The sequence below is a fragment of the Ovis canadensis genome, chromosome 9, assembly GCF_042477335.2.
Source record: "Ovis canadensis isolate MfBH-ARS-UI-01 breed Bighorn chromosome 9, ARS-UI_OviCan_v2, whole genome shotgun sequence".
NCBI lineage: Eukaryota > Metazoa > Chordata > Mammalia > Artiodactyla > Bovidae > Ovis > Ovis canadensis.
The window spans coordinates 24,466,326-24,483,070 of NC_091253.1; the positions used below are offsets into that span (position 1 = coordinate 24,466,326).

General features: G+C 49.7%; 1 protein-coding gene and 1 pseudogene across 2 annotated transcripts; one reads left to right on the plus strand and one right to left on the minus strand.

Moving 5' to 3' along the window:
• Nucleotides 1-965: 965 nt before the first annotated feature.
• Nucleotides 966-3,633, minus strand: LY6L (lymphocyte antigen 6 family member L). 2 transcript variants are annotated; one of them, XM_069600785.1, is made up of 4 exons: nt 3,530-3,633; nt 2,886-2,975; nt 2,651-2,767; nt 966-1,617 (listed from the first exon to the last, which is right to left on the minus strand). In XM_069600785.1, exons 2-4 carry the CDS (start codon nt 2,956-2,958, stop codon nt 1,391-1,393), a joined length of 417 nt encoding a protein of 138 aa, XP_069456886.1. In that variant the 5' UTR covers nt 2,959-2,975; nt 3,530-3,633; the 3' UTR covers nt 966-1,390. The 2 variants fall into 2 exon arrangements, with proteins under 2 accessions (XP_069456886.1, XP_069456887.1); XM_069600786.1 differs by having other exon boundaries at nt 973-1,617; nt 3,395-3,531.
• A 10,930-nt stretch (nt 3,634-14,563) lies between these two features.
• Nucleotides 14,564-15,554, plus strand: LOC138446296 (H/ACA ribonucleoprotein complex subunit 1 pseudogene; annotated as a pseudogene).
• The last annotated feature ends 1,191 nt before the right edge of the window (nt 15,555-16,745 follow it).

Here is a 16,745-nt window from a genome sequence, read left to right on the forward strand (position 1 = left end):
GCATGAAAATCCACACCCTGAGTGAACAGGAGAGAGGCCCCACTTTAAGGTGGGCATTCTGGGACTCTCATCCAAAGACTTCCAGGTCACCCCGGCAGTCTCCCTGCACAGAGGGGAGCCACGCCCAGACCATGAACCCATGAAGGTGCCAGAGAACCGAGGGCCAGCCGGCCCATCTTGGTCTATGGGAAGATGGCCAGGAGTTGGAGATTGGGGTCAGGTGTGCACTGGTGGGAGGCAGATGTAAGAACCTGGAGCCAGGCCAGTGTGCAGACCCTGGGTGGGGGGGAAGCGTGCAGACTCGCGGGCAGGGTAAGCCTGAGAAACCAGGCGTGCCGAACAGATGTGTGGGCCCAGAGTTCTTCTGGGTTCTGGAGGCCTGTGGCCTGGCAACACTGCCCCCACCCGCTGATTCTTGGTTCCTGTCCTCTGCTGCCTGGTCCTCCAAAACGTCCCCTTGGATGTCCAGTGGGGTCCTGGTGCAGCCTGGACAGCCGTGAGCTTGTCATTAGTTTCACTAGTCCCAACCTACTCCCTCCTTGTGCCCCGTCCTGGGTGACCCTCCCCCAAGCCAAGCCTGGACCATCCTGGGCACCTCCAGGCCTTCCATCAGCACCTACCCTGTCCAACCCACCTGAGCACCAAACATGGGTCCCATCCGCCCCGCCACTCAGACGTCCTCTCCCAGCATCTCTCCACCTTACTGCCCTACTGGGCCTGTGCCCCAGATGCTGACACTCCATCTCCACCACTGGCTAGCTGGCTCTCCTGAGGACCTGGCCTTGAGCCTGTGGTGCCTGCTCGCCCAATGCTGGTCCTGTCCCCCATTCAGTGGGCTGCAACCTAGATGGACAGTTCCGTGCACTACTCCCACACTGGATAGCGCCCAACCACAGAGGTCTGCTGAGCGCTGGCTGAAGAGCTGGAGCCTGGGCACAGCGGGGAGAGATGAGGAGGAGGCAGGAGGGGGTGTGGGCGAGCAGTGACTTTATTGTCTCTGGAGGGAGTGATGGTCATGGTCCCCCTGCAGGACTCTGCCTAAGCCAGGGACAGAGATGGCCAGGATGGTGGGCGTGGAGGGGCCGAGAGCGAAGAGCAGGTCAGAAGCAGAGCCAGAGCCACCCTCTGGCTTTCCCCACCTCTTTTCCCACAACACAGGGGCCTGGATCATCCATTCAGGGCAGGGGCTGTTACCCCAAGCTGAGAAATGCGCATTCCCCAACACAGCGGGGGCTACGGTCCCAGGCTGTGTGAGTGAAGGGCCCATGCTGGGGACAGGAGAGGTGGCCAGGCCCTCGGCGAGGTGATAGCACCTCCCCTCCGGGGCATGTGCCACCCAGGGTCTTGAGAGCGACGGGGGCAGGGTGCGCTTTGGGCTGAGGGAAGGTGCTCACAGCAGGACCCAGAGGAGGCTGAGGCCCACCTGAAGCAGCAGCCCCCATGGGAGGGCCCTGGGGCCTTCCTGCAGGGCGGGGGCCCTGTTGCAGAGAGATCTGGAGCAGCAGTGCCGGACGATCTTGCTGAGCACCCCCGCGTCCGACCGCCATTCGAACTCCATGTTGGTGCTGGGGCACCTGGGGGCACAGCGCTTGCTGAGCAGGGTCTTCACCGGTAGTCCTGCGGGGAAGAGGACAGCATCCAGGAGGAGGAAGCGCCCAGGGCGGGCAGCGAAGGCTAGTCCCCAAGCGGGCACTGACACCTTCTCCCGACCCTTTCACAAGCCAGGCTCTGCAAAGCGCTGGGAGCACAGCTGCCCAAGGTCACCTTTGAGGTCACAGCAAAGGCAAGGTTCAGGGCTGCTGGCTCTGGTCTGGGCTCTTCCCTGAAACCACGCACAGCCTGGACACCCAGGCAGCCAGGGGCCTGGGAGTCCCGGGGAGATGGGGGAAGCTGAGCAGAGAGAAAAGGGAGGGCAACTGGAGGGGCTGATCCCAGCTGGGGCTCCCGTCCCCCCTTCACTCAGAGACGTGCAGAGACCTTGGAAGGAAGCTCCGGAGGGAAGCAGGACACTCAGAACAGCCCAGCTGCAGAAAAGGTCGCCTTGGAGGAGCCCTCCTCCTCGTGCTGCTGTGCTGTGTGTGCGTGTGTGCTGTACCTGTTGCGTGCATGCTGTTCGCTAGGTTGAACCTCACTGTATTGTATATACGACAATTGCACGGGGCCTCCCAGGTGGTGCTAGTGGTAAAGAACCCATCTGCCAATGCAGGAGATGCAAGAGACTCGGGTTCCATCCCTGAGTCGGGAAGATCCCCCTGGAGTAGGAAATGCCAACCCGCTCCAGTATTCCTGCCTAGAAAATTCACGACAGAGGAGCCTGGCGGGTTGCAGTCCATGGGGTTGCAGAGCCGGACACAACTGAGCGACTGAGCACGCACACGTATGACAACTGTATGCATTGCCTTACATCATATCATGGGCTGCCACGTGGCACCCCAGAGAAGGAGAGAGACCGGCGGCCAGCCCCCTGCAGAAGCCCCCAGGCTTAACCTTGAGCAGCTGGCCCCTCCCCTGTGCTCAGGATGGGGATCAGGCAAAGGTGGGTGCAGGCCGGGGTCCCCTGAAGGGAGCCTCCATCAGTTCCCCGCTGAGACCCCAAAGGATCCAGGGCTGAGTTCCCGGAGTCCCCCTCTGCACGGGGCCAAGAACTCACTCAGGGTGATGATCAACACGTGGGAGACGCAGACCTGGTCAGTGGAGGAGCACACCGCAGGCGAGCAAAACTCCGGGCTCCTGACTTTGAAGCACTGGTAGCAGCTCAGGTTCTTCCCTGGGGGGCAGCACCGGCCGCGGAGGAGTGCGCTGTGCACCCACCCAGCCAAGAGCCGACCCCGCGGGATGTGCCCACCGCCCCCAGGAGCCCCCGCAGCCGAGAGGGCCGTCCTTACCTGGCTCTCTGGCTCTGCCAGCAGGGTCCAAAGACACCAGCAGAGCCCACAGGGCTAGAACCAGCGCCCCCATGACACCACCAGCTTAGCCTGTGGGGGAGTGGGGGAGGGAGGTGGGGGCAGAGGGGGCTTTGCCCAGAGCTCCCCAAGTTGCACCTGCCCATCCCCTGGGTCTCTTCGCCCTGGACCCCCTCATTTGAGGTCAATCAGATCCTAGTTCTCATGGGACGCTCTCTCCCAGCCTGACCCCTCCTCCTGCCCCTTCCGTTCCCAATTGCAGGGGACTGCCCTTCCAGCAAAATCAGCCCAGGGAGGGGCTGGGTGCAGGGGCTTCTCAGCCCCTGCTCTGGGGAGGGTCTCCTGGGGCCTGTGAGGATGGCCGCTTCCTGCTGGAGCAGAAAGGGGAGAAGGGGTGTGAGGAAGGCGTCTCCCCTGTGGCTCACCCCCTCCGTCAGGCTCCACCCCACGGGTACTTCCTTCTCTTCCTGTAACAAACCCTCCTACCTCACCTGGAGACCTGCGGCTCTCGGGGTCCTGCCTGCGTCCAGGTGTGGCAGGAGATGCTGCCCTCTCCTCTGACCCCCAGGGACCCAGTCTCCCGAGGCTGCACCCTGAACACAGAGCCGAAGCCCAGAGGCTCTCACCTGGGTGTCCGGTAGCTAGGTGGGTTTCACACCACTTCCTGCCTGTATGTTCCCCCAGGCCTTTTCTTTCTTCCTTCTTGCCTTTATTTCCTTGATCATGCCCCGCTGAGCACCTGTGAGGAGCAGGCTGGCAGGGTGTGGGTCCCGGATCTGGATTTGCAGCAGGGGATGCCTGCCCCCAGGGGTCCAGCAGGAGAGTGGGTGGAAGGACAAAGCGGGTGACTCCTAGGCAAAGGGGGGCTGAGAGGGGCTGCCTCTGGCATCCAAGTGACTGCTGCGACACCTCCACCAGCGGCCACTGGACCTCGGCACCCCCTTCAGGCCCCAGTTTCAAGGATGTGCTGCTGTTTGGGGACATTTCCCCTCCCAGTGGTCCAACGAGAAGGACTGTCCCCCACCCCATCTTGCCTGGCAGGTCCCAGCCTCCACCTCGGGGGTGGTGGAACACCCAGAGCCTCTGGTCCGCTCCAGCCCCTCAAGCTGTCCTGCCTTTGGAGGGGTGTGGGCCGGCCTTGGAGGTGGGCCCAGAAGGGGTGGAACTGCACCCACTTGGGGGGCGGATCTTGGTTTACATTGTGTGTTTATTCGTTTGTCATTTCATGCAGTAATCCAGTTGAATGGGAGTCTGGGACCTCAAATCGCATGGTGGTGTTGGATGTGGGTGTGATGAAGCAGGCTGGGTGAGCGTGGGGTGGGCGGCCAGGACAGCTTTGCAGGACCCCACGCCTCAGGGTACAGTCTCGAGTCAAAGCCTTGGCCCCGTTGGCAAAGGGTGAGTCACCACCTGTGAGCTCATGTTTCGCCAAGGTCCTTTCTTCTGGGCCGGGGACGCAGGTCCTGGGGTCAGAGAGGTCTCTGCCCCCCAGCGATGTTTCTGCCTTCCTCTGCTGTCCTGGCAGCCCGGTGGCAGCCTCCCTGGGCGGTTCCCTGGTACTGCAGGCTGAGAGCAGTGGGGGAAGCAAACAAGTGGGGCAGGGGGTGACACCCTTGGCAGGCTTGGTGGCACATAGAAAGAAGGGAGGGAGAAGGGGAAGCGCAGAGCTGCAGCAGCCAGAGGGACTCTTGATGTTGGTGGACACCCACCTCTGCCACCCGCCCCCCTCCCCCGAGCGCGGACGCAGGGGCAGCTGCACTTCACCGCGCAGCCGGAAGAGGGCGACCCCGCGCCCGCAGGCCGCGACCCAGCGCGCGAATCTGCGGGGAGAAGTAAAGAAGATAAAGCCTTGCTCCTGGAAAATGTCCCGGACATCCAACTAGGGAGCAGAATAAAACTCTCCTGCCCGAATTAAAACATTTGAAAGTGTGAAGGAGCACCTTGCATCAGAACAACAATAGGCAATAAAAAGAAGAAGAGATAAAAAATGGCGAACGTGAGGAACGACTGGAGGCAAATCTCCATTTATGGTCTCCGTAAGTAGACCAGCTTAGAAGTGAGCTCACACTGTTCCAAGGGGGCAGGCATGTGAGACCCTAAGTTGGAAGCTGTAGCATGAAGGCGGGCAAACAAGAGGACAAAACGACCTAAGTCCAAACTAAAAGCGCTCACCTGTTCTGGAAAAATGACCCAGAAAAGTGAGCGCTATTTTTTACGCTAGTAAAAAATTGTAAAAGACACAGAAGCGCCCTTTAATGCAAAACCTCCCACAGCATATATGTAAAGAGAGAGAGGAAAAAAAAGGTTGCTATCAGACTTCCCAAGATGTAGAAATTATTAAAAAAAGAAAAACTTTTGAACCAAGTATTTAAAATATAGTCAAGAATATAATCAAGCATCAATACTGTAAGAAAAGTTTTTAAAAACTTAGAAGTTTGATTTTTTAGTAAAAGGTAAAAAAATGACAATACACGAATTCAAATTCCCAATTCAAAAATACTGGAGAGGTGGGGTGGGGAGGAACCAAAGCCAATAGAAGAAAGTATGGAGAAGAAAATCATAAGGCTAGAAGCTGAAGTAAATGGTGCAGAGAACAAAACCCAGACATGAGTAATAAAGCAAAAACTTGGTTCTCTGAGAAATTAAAAGAACTAGATAAGCAAACAACTAACCTAATCAATAAAAGGGGGCAGTACAAATATGCAAATAATCCTGAGTGAAGCTCTTATTGAAAGACAAAATTTTAAATGATAACAGACTATTTCATATACCCTTAAACAAATATGGTACCTCAAATGAGGTGGATAACTACCTAGGAAAATATACTTAAGCAAAATTTATCCCAGTTGAGAGAAAAGCTTTAAGAGATCAATTTCAGCATAAAATAAACATAATAAGAAACTATTCCAGAAGAAATGGCCTGGATCAGATTATTTCACAATCTGAAATAATTCTACAAAATTCACAAATTCTACAAAATCTTCAAAGACCAATATTCCTAATGACACAGACTGTTTGAGAACATAAAAGAGACTTCCAAGTTATTTTAACAAAGCCAGTATAATACTGATAACCAACCTAATAAAAATTGTGAAAAGAAAGACAATTACAAATCAACATCTTTTATCATCGCAAAAATCTTTAAGAAATATTAACAAATAGATTCCAACAGCACATCAAGAAAATACACGAAGAAAAAGTAGGATATATTCCTAGGATTCAGATAGTTAAATATCATGGAATGTGTTAATACGACTCATCGTTTTAATAGATATGAAAATAAATGTCATAGGGATAAATCTATAGACTTTGAAGTATCTTGGAATAGATTAGCTACCCTTCAATTTAAAATATTCAAGAAAAATATAATCTCTTAAAGTCATCACCTTACATTATAAGAAAAGCATTCTGATCACTATTTGAAATTCAGCCAGTATTCACTGATATAATTATAAAATATTAATTAGAGGCTTTAGAATGGGGAAAGAAGTAAAATCAGGTCCATTTGTAGATGAGGTGGTAGTATATCTGGAAATCCTGGAGAATGAAGAATACAAATAACAAATTTCGAAAATAATCAGTAATGAGTCAGGAAGCAAGGTAAACATATAAAACTCAGTAGCCATCAGAGGGCGTCTGGTATGTGTCAGGACGGAGGCCGGCAGTCACGTTCTCCCGCGGGACCAAGAAGAAAATACCAGACAGGTTGCAGCTGTCATATTTAAATGTGCTGGGAGCTGAGAGGACCAAGGACCAAGTGGATTGGCTTCCAGAAGTGGGAAACTGAGCCTCCGCGGCCCCCAGCCCCGTCTTGCGGGGGCCTCGCCAGCCACCATCCCTACTGTACCCAAACACCCGGCGGCTACCGCATGCTCAGTTCTGGGAAAGCGACGCGGCACACGCGCAGGGTCCCCCATGCTGGCGGTGGTACCCAGGGCGGGTCGCGTATAAGGAAGACGGGCACCTGCGGCAGTCCCACAGCTCTCAGGACCAAGTTCCCACCGGAGAAAAGAGGTCTGTTCCGAACACATAGCTGATCTTGCTCTGAAGAGACTCGACAGAGTCTGAAGCAAGGCATCAGGAGTTGGCAGTGGGAGGCTTAAGGGCACGAAGGTGCGGAAACGCATCTTCCACGCGCCTTGCTAACTCTGGGGTCGAGCCCAACCTAGCTCGACTCTGATGGAGTTGACCTGGAGAACACCTCGTGCACTTGATCTGGTAAAAGAGGGAACTGGAGACCTAGTACTCGTGGCCTCTGGCTCTTATTTATACAACGCCCGAAGGTGACAGTAACAGTAGGGTGGAAAGACCCAGGGATGATCCAGATAGTGGTCAGCAGGAAAGGACTTTATGTTAAGTGCATTCAATCGTAGACTTGAAAAACTGAGAGTTCTAACAGAGAATGCTGCTGCTAAGTTACTTCAGTCGTGTCCGACTCTGTGTGACCCCATAGATGGCAGCCCACCAGGCTCCCCTGTCCCTGGGACTCTCCAGGCAAGAACACTGGAGTGGGTTGCCATTTCCTTCTCCAATGCATGAAAGTGAAAAGTGGAAATGAAGTCGCTCAGTCGTGTCTGACTCCCAGCGACCCCATGGACTGCAGCCCACCAGGCTTCTCCGTCCATGGGATTTTCCAGGCAAGAGCACTGGAGTGGGTGCCATTTAGGACTTTATAAAACAAACTGAATAAATATACCGTGTATTGGCCAGGATTTTCCAGAGAAGCAGAACCAATAGAATGTGTATGTAAACAAAAAGTTTATTTTAAGGATGGGGCTCATGACCTTAGGGAGGCTGCAAGTTCAAAACCTCCAGGGTGGGCTCCGTTGGGGAGGAAGAAATTTTCCTCTACCCTTTTGGCTAGCCTAAGAATTAAATTGACGGGAGACAGATTAACAGGAGAAAATCAAACAGAAGTGTAATACCATGTCTACATGGGAGAGACCCAGGAAAGCTGAGTAACTCATTGAAATGGCTGAAGCCCTCACCTTAAATACCATCCTCAGCCAAAGAGAAAAACAGGTTGTAGAAGGCAGGGAGAGTCAGTTAAGGGGGGTTGATCAGTGATGCAGATTTAAGTCACTGAGTTCCCCACTAATATGAGTTTCTAGATATTTGGTCATCCCAAATGGAGATTGCCTTTATATACGTAAATGTTTCTTACAAAAGGTCAACTCCCACTTGCTTTTCAGAGCCCTTCCCATGTATGCTGTTTCTCAGAAAATAACCAGCTTGAAACAACTAATAGGCCAAAGAGACATATTTTAGGGTGGCAAGTTCTGCTCCCCTATAGCCAGAAGGCTAGAGACCCAGGAAAAGCTGATGCTACAGTTAAAGTCCAAAGACTGCTGCAGAATTCCCTCTTGTTTGGAGAAAATCAGTCTTTTGGTCTATTCAGACCTTCAGCTGATTAGATGAGACCCACCCACATTATGGAGAGCAGCCTGCTTCACTCCAATTTCACCAATTTAAATTTCAGTCCTGGGACTTCCCTGGTGGTCCAGTGGTTAAGAATCCACCTTGCAATGTAGGGGATTTAGGCTCTATTCCTTGGAGGGGGATCTAAGATCCCACATGCCACAGAGCAACTGAGCCACAACCAGAGAATCTGTGCACCACAACAGAGAGCCCTAGTGTCGGTGCAGCCCCAAATAAATAAATAAATATTTTAAAATGTCAATCTCATCCAAAAATGTCCACATAGAAACATCCAGAACTGTATCTGACCACATATTGGAGTCCTGTGGCTCAGTCAAGTTAATACACCCAGTTAGCCATTGTATTCAGAAAGTAAAAAATAAAATATCCAAAATTAAGAACTCATTTGGATGAATTAGGAGCAAAAGACACTATGAGCACAGGCAGAGAGAGGACAGTATAAAACAGCCCAAAGGAAACTTAGAATAAAAACAATAGAAAAAAATTAATCGGAGCATCAGGGCCTGTGAGATTCAGTCAAATGGTCTAACTTTACATGAGATTGGAGTGCCATAGGGAAGAAAGAGGGGTTTAATAGATACTTGAAGATGTAATATTTTTCAAAATTCATAAATGATAACCCACAGATCCATGGATCACAGAAAATCCTTAGCAGGATAAGTGCAAAGAATGTCATCCCAGCTGGTGATAATGCAATCGAGATGCTGAAAGTCGAAATGATGGTCTTAGTGAGACGGAGCAGGACAGTATGGAGCCCACCCCTGCCACTGCATCCTCTCCTACGCATCAGCTTATCAGAGAACTGTGCCCAAGCTGACCACAGACCCTGAGGCCCCCTCCCTCGCCTGACTTTAAAAGTGCTTGGCTGTAGAGATCAGATTTCTGGCTGCCAAGGGAGAGGGGGTTGGGAGAGGGAAGGATTGGGAGTTTGGGATTAGCACATGCAAACTATTATATATAGAATAGATAAATAACAAGGTCCTACTGTATAGCACAGGGAACTATATTCAATGTCAAATATATGTGTGTGTATATGTATATATCTGAGTATTTGAATATATATATATATCTGAATCACTGCATTGTAAATCAACTGTACTTCAACAAAATAAATTTTTAAAAATGCTTTGCTGAAACCCTTTAGGGAGGTCAGCTTTTTAAGGAGGATCCGCCTGTTTGCCTTTCTTGGCCCTGTTATAAAACTGTTTGTTTCAAACTCTGACACTTAGGTTTGCTTGGCCTCCAGGTGTGCTGGGCATGTGGGCTTGCCTTTGGTAACATTGGGGTAAATATGGAAGAATATTTACAGTGTAAAACAACAGCAGCAGCACCTTGTGGGGTTTATAACGAATGTCTATAAATAAGTACTAAGATAACAGAAGTACATGGGGGAGTGTCAACTGAAAAAAAAAATGTGTGACCTAAAAGTTGAGAAAGGGAAAGAGGAGAGTGAAAAAGCTGGCTTAAAGCTCAACATTCAGCAAACTAAGATCATGGCATCCGGTCCCATCACTTCATGGCAAATAGATGGGGAAACAGTGGAAATAGTAGCAGACTATTTTGGGGGGCCTCCAAAATCACTGCAGATGGTGATTGCAGCCATGAAATTAAAAGATGCTTACTCCTTGGAAGGAAAGTTATGACCAACCTAGACAGCATATTAAAAAAACAGGGACATTACTTTGCCAACAAAGGTTCATCTAGTCAAGGTTATGGTTTTTCCTGTGGTCATGTATGGATGTGAGAGTTGGACTATAAAGAAAGCTGAGTGCCCAAGAATTGATGCTTTTGAACTGTGGTGTTGGAGAAGACTCTTGAGAGTCCCTTGGACTGCAAGGAGATCCAACCAGTCCATTATAAAGGAGAACGGTCCTGAGTGTTCATTGGAAGGACTAATGTTGAAGCTGAAACTCCAGTATTTTGTTCACCTGATGCGAAGAGCTGACTCATTTAAAAAGACCCTGATGCTGAGAAAGATTGAGGGCAGAAGGAGAAGGGTATGACAGAGGATGAGATGGCTGGATGGCATCACTGACTCAATGGACATGAGTTTGGGTAGGCTCCAGGAGCTGATGATAGGCAGGGAGGCCTGGCGTGCTGCAGTTCCTGGGGTTGCAAAGAGTGGGACATGACGGAGTGACTGAACTGAAATGAACTGAACTGAAAAGTTGAGAATGATGTTCTGTTTGGTGGAATTTCTGAGGATTTCAAGCCCAGAGGACAGCTTCTCAGAGGAGCCAGGATATGTAGGACTTTTTTGTGACAAAAATAAGGTAGTCAGAACTTGAAAAGATTATTGTCAATTAAAGAGGACCAGTTATCTCAAGGAATTTGGTGCTTTTCTCTGTATGGGAAGATACAAGTCTGGGCTCACTGCAATCATTCCTTTCACAGGCATGGCATCTTCCAGGGCCAATATCCTGTTCTTTTCTGTCGTGAGTCCCCTCAGGGTGCACCGCTGGGGCAGTTGCAGTAGCTGTTGGGGTCCAGCCCCAGTGGATCCAGGGTAATTCGAAGGGGAAACGGCGTCGGCGATTAAAAAAGAATTATTTAATTAGAGATATAAAGAGAGATTAAGAAAGAATAGTGGAGTGGAGAAGATAGAGGAGAAAAGAGGCTGTATTCCTTGGTTTACATAGAAAGCCAATAAAGTCCCGAGACAAGGGACTTGTACCGTCTACGTAGGCCACAAGTGCCCGTTTGAATAGCGGAGGGTGCCCTGCCTTGGGCTCCCTCTCGAGTGGGTCTTAGAAGCCAGGGCAAATAAGTATACACGGCGAGCCTCTATGCTCCAGATGGGAATGTAGCCTGAAAAGGGAGAATAAGAAAAGAATGACATGGGGGAGCCAAGCATTGGTGCAAGACCCACAACTTTATTTTCAAAGGCAGCTTATATACCTCAAGTTGTAAATAAAGAAATAATGGAATATGCAGAATTATGCAGGGGCAGCAGTCCTGACACTTATTGAGACCAGGCTTTCTTTTTGCATACCTTCCCCTATACAAAAGGTCTCAGGTGATTTACATTATCTTCTGGCCAAGAGGCCTGTTAACATTTTTATGGCTCTCTTCCTAGATAAATGTCTATCAACCAGAAAACTCATTTTCTCCTGAAGTGTTTTTTCTTTAATCTGCATCACCCTCAAAGTACTAAATAAAGTTACATTCCTGTAGAACAAAGGTGCAGTGGGTTATAACAAAGAAAGTACTTAACTCAAAGATCTAATGTTGCTAACTCCAGGGCTACTACCTGTTTTTTCTACATACCAACTATATCTACAAATAAAAGATATGAAAACTTGGTAGCAAGTATTGGCTCAACAATGAAACCCTTAATCAGTCCTATTCTAATGATTTTTGACTCCTTGGAAGGCCCTACATTCCTAGGATGTTTCAAGCTTCCTGCGCCTCTCATGGTCAGGAGGCTGTAAACAACCACATGCATAGCTGTAAGAGTCCGGATAAACCTGTCAGGCAGGCTAGAAAGCCATCAGAGGGGTTTTTGGATTGAAACACTCTTATTATGTCCAGGAGACTTATTATCTAAAAGCTCTAAATTAACTTTTTCCAGAAAAAGGTGGTGGGGGGACAGCCCCCTGTTAATGTCCCAGGAGTTGGTGAAAGGCATAATATAGTAAGGCAGACAGATTCTGGTTTTGGGGTAGATGCTCGAGTAGGTCCAGGGAGGTTCCCTCGAGATCTGACTTGCCTTTGCCTGTCGGGTCTCTTCCTCATGACCTTTGCCATGGGCGGGATTCCTCGTGCTGGCTCCTGGCAAGTAGCTAAGGGCTTGGCAGTGGGCATGAGTCTGTCTCTATCCTGAGTTCCCTCAGGACTCACCTTCCAGGGTGATGGCAGTGGCTGTGGGCTGTAACGTCCTTTGTTTACTGATACAGCAGCAACATTTTTCATTCACAGGAGGAAGGAAATGAAGTTATGCTCTGCAGGATTCTTGAGCAGGATGTGGTGATAGTAGCAGTTTAAGGCAGACTATAACCAGTGGCCCCCCACTCCAGTACTCTTGCCTGGAAAATCCCGTGGACAGAGGAGTCTGGTAGGCTGCAGTCCATGGGGTCTCTAAGAGTCAGACATGGCTGAGTGACTTCACTTTCCCTTTTCACTTTCATGCATTGGAGAAGGAAATGGAAACCCACTCCAGTGTTCTTGCTTGGAGAATCCCAGGGGTGGGGGAGCTTTGTGGGCTGCTGTCCATGAGGTCACACAGAGTCGGACACGACTAAAGTGACTTAGCAGCGTAACAAGCGCATATTGTGATAATCATGTAAGAAATATATCTATAAAGGAGAAAAGGAAATATGAAAAATGTTCCATAATTCCAAAAGAATGAGAAAAGAGAAAAAACAGTTGGGAGAAATAAAAGCAAAGGAAAAAGTGGTAGCCATGACCTATTAGGTTTTGGCCCAGCCTATCAACACCTAGTGTTGTGGCCAGACCAGCCCTGTGGTTTCTATTAGGATGGCAGTAACCGGCAGCAGTGTGTGCTGTGCCTGACTGCCCAGTCATGTCTGACTCTCTGTGATCCCATGGACTGTAGCCTGCCAGGCTCCTCTGTCCATGGGGATTTTCCAGGCCAGAACAGTGGAGTGGGTTGCCATGCCCTCCTTCAGGGGATCTTCCCAACCCAGGAATTGAACCCAGGTCTCCCGCACTGCAGGCAGATTCTTTACCAGCTGAGCCCCAGGGAAGCCCAGCAGCAGCGATGACCCACAGGGAGCTTTGAAAGGACCAGCTGTACTGCTCACAAGTCCTGGGCTTACCAGGAGCCCCTGAAGGCAGAGTGTGGGGTCTTGAGGGGAGAGAGCGAGCACTAGGCTAGGGTTCTGCTTTTATGGGGTTGAGGGTGAGGACCTAGGGTCCCCTAGGGTTTGGTGGGATGCTTTTTACTTGTTACTTTGTCTTCCCTGGCAGCTCACTTGGTAAAGAATCCATCTGAAATGCAGGAGACCCAGCTTCGATTTCTGGGCTGGGAAGATCTGCTGGAGAAGGGATAGGCTACCCACTCCAGTATTCTTGGGCTTCCCTGGTGGCTCAGCTGGTAAAGAATTTGCCTGCAAAGTGGGAGACCTGGGTGAATAGCTATGCTGAGTTTCTTTGGCAAGCTGATTCTGTGGGGTGGAGAAATTAAGGGCAGAATACTCACTGGGGAGGTGAGGGCTTGGGGTCACATTTCCCTGATTTCTTCCCAGCTCCGCCTTCCCAAAGGGGGACCCTTATTTAGCCTTGACTGGAAGTGTCAGGCCGGTACATCTTATCTGTGAGGCTGATCTTACTGAGAATATAAAGAGCAAAACGTTTTCCAGCACTCTGGAGATTCCACCCTCTTTCCATCTTTCTTCATCTGCTTTGTTTTCTTGTAAACACCCACTGTTTACAAAATGCATGGTTTCCTGCCATGTGGCCCTGTGCCCCACTTCCTCTGCTCACATTTAGCTAACTGTCTGTTCTGACACCACGACTCACTACTCACTTTGTATGCGTAGATCTGGATTGTGTGAACTGCCAGTAATACACCACTTGGCGGTGTGTAACCCTGTGTCTCAGAAACATATAACCCTGCCTTGACCTTTAACAGGTGGAAGAATCCTCAGAGCTTTCTGAAAGACTGTCTCCCCAATTGTAATCCTCAGGTCGGCTCTGTTGCAGGAAGGTGGACCCCTTCTAGGGCCCAAAACAGGGCTCTTGTCTAACACTTGGAAATGAATTGTCTGGGGAGACACATGTGCTGACAAAGCAAGAGATTTTATTGGGAAAGGGCACCCGGGTGGGGAGCAGTAGGGTAAGCAGGAGAACTGCTCTGCCATGTGGCTGGCAGTCTTGGGTTTTATGGTGATGGGATTAGTTTCCGGGTGGTCTTTGGCCAATCATTCTAATTCAGAGTCTTTCCTGGTGGCACACACATTGGTCAGCCAAGATGGATACTAGCAAGAAGGATTCTGGGAAGTGGACGGACACGCGGTGTCTCCTTTAGACCTTTCCTGAACGCTTCCGGTTGGTGGTGGCTTATTAGTTCCGTATTCCTCATCAGGATCTCCTGTCATAAAACAACTCATGCAAATGGTTACTGTGGTGCCTGGCTAGGGTGGGCGGTTTCAATCAGTGTGCTTCCCCTAACAACTCCCCCATGAGAGACTTCATACTCAAGATACCTCTTGGGAACTGGGGCGGAGGTCTCTTTCTTCTGTAACTTCTTCCCGCTGTGCATGGGCGTAGGCCTGCCTAGCAAAGCAGAAGTCTCTCTCTACCTGATCTAAGTTGGCGTGTTCCACATCTGAAACCAGCTTCCACCCTTGTAGTAACAGCAATTTAGTTTGAAACTGTTGGCCCCTTTAGACAAGGGCCAAACAGGAGACCTAACAGGATGGTCACCTCTGGTCCCCAGAAACAGAAGGCAACATTTGGGGTGAGGGCTGCAGGGTTTGTGACCCTTTTTGATTGGTTGGTGGTGAGGCAACAGAGCTGTGCTCCAGGAATCTTGTGTTCAGTCTGAAGTTCCCATCCTCCACCTGGGTGGGGGCTCAAAGACATTGTTATGCATATTTCTTTGAGTAGGAACCAGGACTCTGTCTGGAGGCTGTACCAACCTTTGATTGGAGGTCGCGGAGGATTTAATCAAGGCGGCGGCAGCAGCAACCACTTCTGAGGTGGAGGCGGCGGTAATTTCAGAGGCGGCGGCAGCAGAGGAGGATTCGGACGAGGGGGAGGCCGCAGAGGCTTTAACAAAGGCCAAAACCAAGGACCTCCAGAACAAGTAGTTTTATTACGAGAGTTCCTGCACCCCTGTGAAGATGACATAGTGTGTAAATGTACCACAGATGAAAATAAAGTACCTTATTTCAATGCTCCAATTCATTTAGAAAACAAAGAACAAAAAAAAAAAAGAAAGAAAACAAAGAACAAACTGGAAAAGTGCGTGAAATATTTGGACAGCTTAGAGATTTTTATTTTTCAGTTAAATTATCAGAGAACATGAAAGAATCTTCCTTTAAAAAACTTCAGAAGTTTTATATAGACCCATATAAACTGCTGCCGTTGCAGAGGTTTCTACCTCGACCTCCTGGTGCAAAGGGACCTCCAAGAGGCGGTGGCAGGGGAGGTCAAGGAGGAGGACCAGGGAGAGGTGGCAAAGGTGGTAGAGGTGGAGGTTTCAGAGGAGGAAGAGGGGGCAGTGGTTTCAGAGGAAGAGGACATTAAGCGTAACAGTTGACAGAAACTTCACCAGTTGACTTCTGCATTAACCTCATAATCTACTTCAGTGGATCCGAAACTTGTTTCTTGAGCAAATTTTGAAGAACTGGTCTTTTTAGGACAGTGGAGAGGTGTTTTTACCAAGAAGCTAAAGAACTCCTGACTTTCCGTGGCTGTTGGTGGGCCCTCACCATGTATTGACTTAGTCATGTTGAAGAATTTGCTAAATAAGATATTTGCTCATAATCAGAGTATCAGCTTTACCTGATGCTTTTCCATGAGTTCCCTCCATGTTAGGTGGAATTGGAGTGTTTGTTGGCACTTTTAAACTCCATTAAGAGGAAAATGCGGAGAAGGCAGTGGCACCCCACTCCAGTACTCTTGCCTGGAAAATCCCATGGACAGAAGAGACTGGTAGGCTGCAGTCCATGGGGTCACGAAGAGTTGGACACAACTGAGCGACTTCACTTTCACTTTCCACTTTCATGCATTGGAGAAGGAAATGGCAACCCACTCCTGTGTTCTTGCCTGGAGAATCCCAGGGATGGGGGAGCCTGGTGGGCTGCCGTCTATGGGGTCGCACAGAGTCGGGCACGACTGACGCGACTTAGCAGCAGCCTGTTTCTGCATCTCCTCCCTTCCCTGATTAGCAATTGTTTGAATCCACGCTTTGGAACTCAGGGAAAGTCAAGGAGGCTGAATGAAGCCTGTATCCTACAGGTAAGAAATGGAGAACACAGAACTGATCTCTACTCCAGAGCCCCACAGACTCCCGCTCCGTTTTAATTTAGGGAACTGGACAACTATGACTGTGATAACTTCCTGTCAAAATGGGGCATAGGACTGCCTCAGCTTGGAGTATAGACACTGAATTTGAAGTATTTCTGAGTCCCAAGTTCTAGAGCAGAGTCTTGTGTGATTAAAATCTCAATCCCTTGGTCTGCCATTTTGGTGTAACAGACCCAGTTAGAAGTAGTTGGAGGAGTGATAACTGGAATTTAGTCGACAAAATAAATCTCATTTCTTTTTAGAAGAATATGCCTGAAACCCAGTCTGGACCTGGCACTTCAGGGAGACTTGTAGCCAGGTAGCCAGTTGCCTAGTTTTATAAAAAGTAAGGTTACTAGCTTCCAGCAGACATTGTTTGGAGAATGGTGGCATCCAAGCCTGACACAACTCAGAAAACTCAAATGTTTA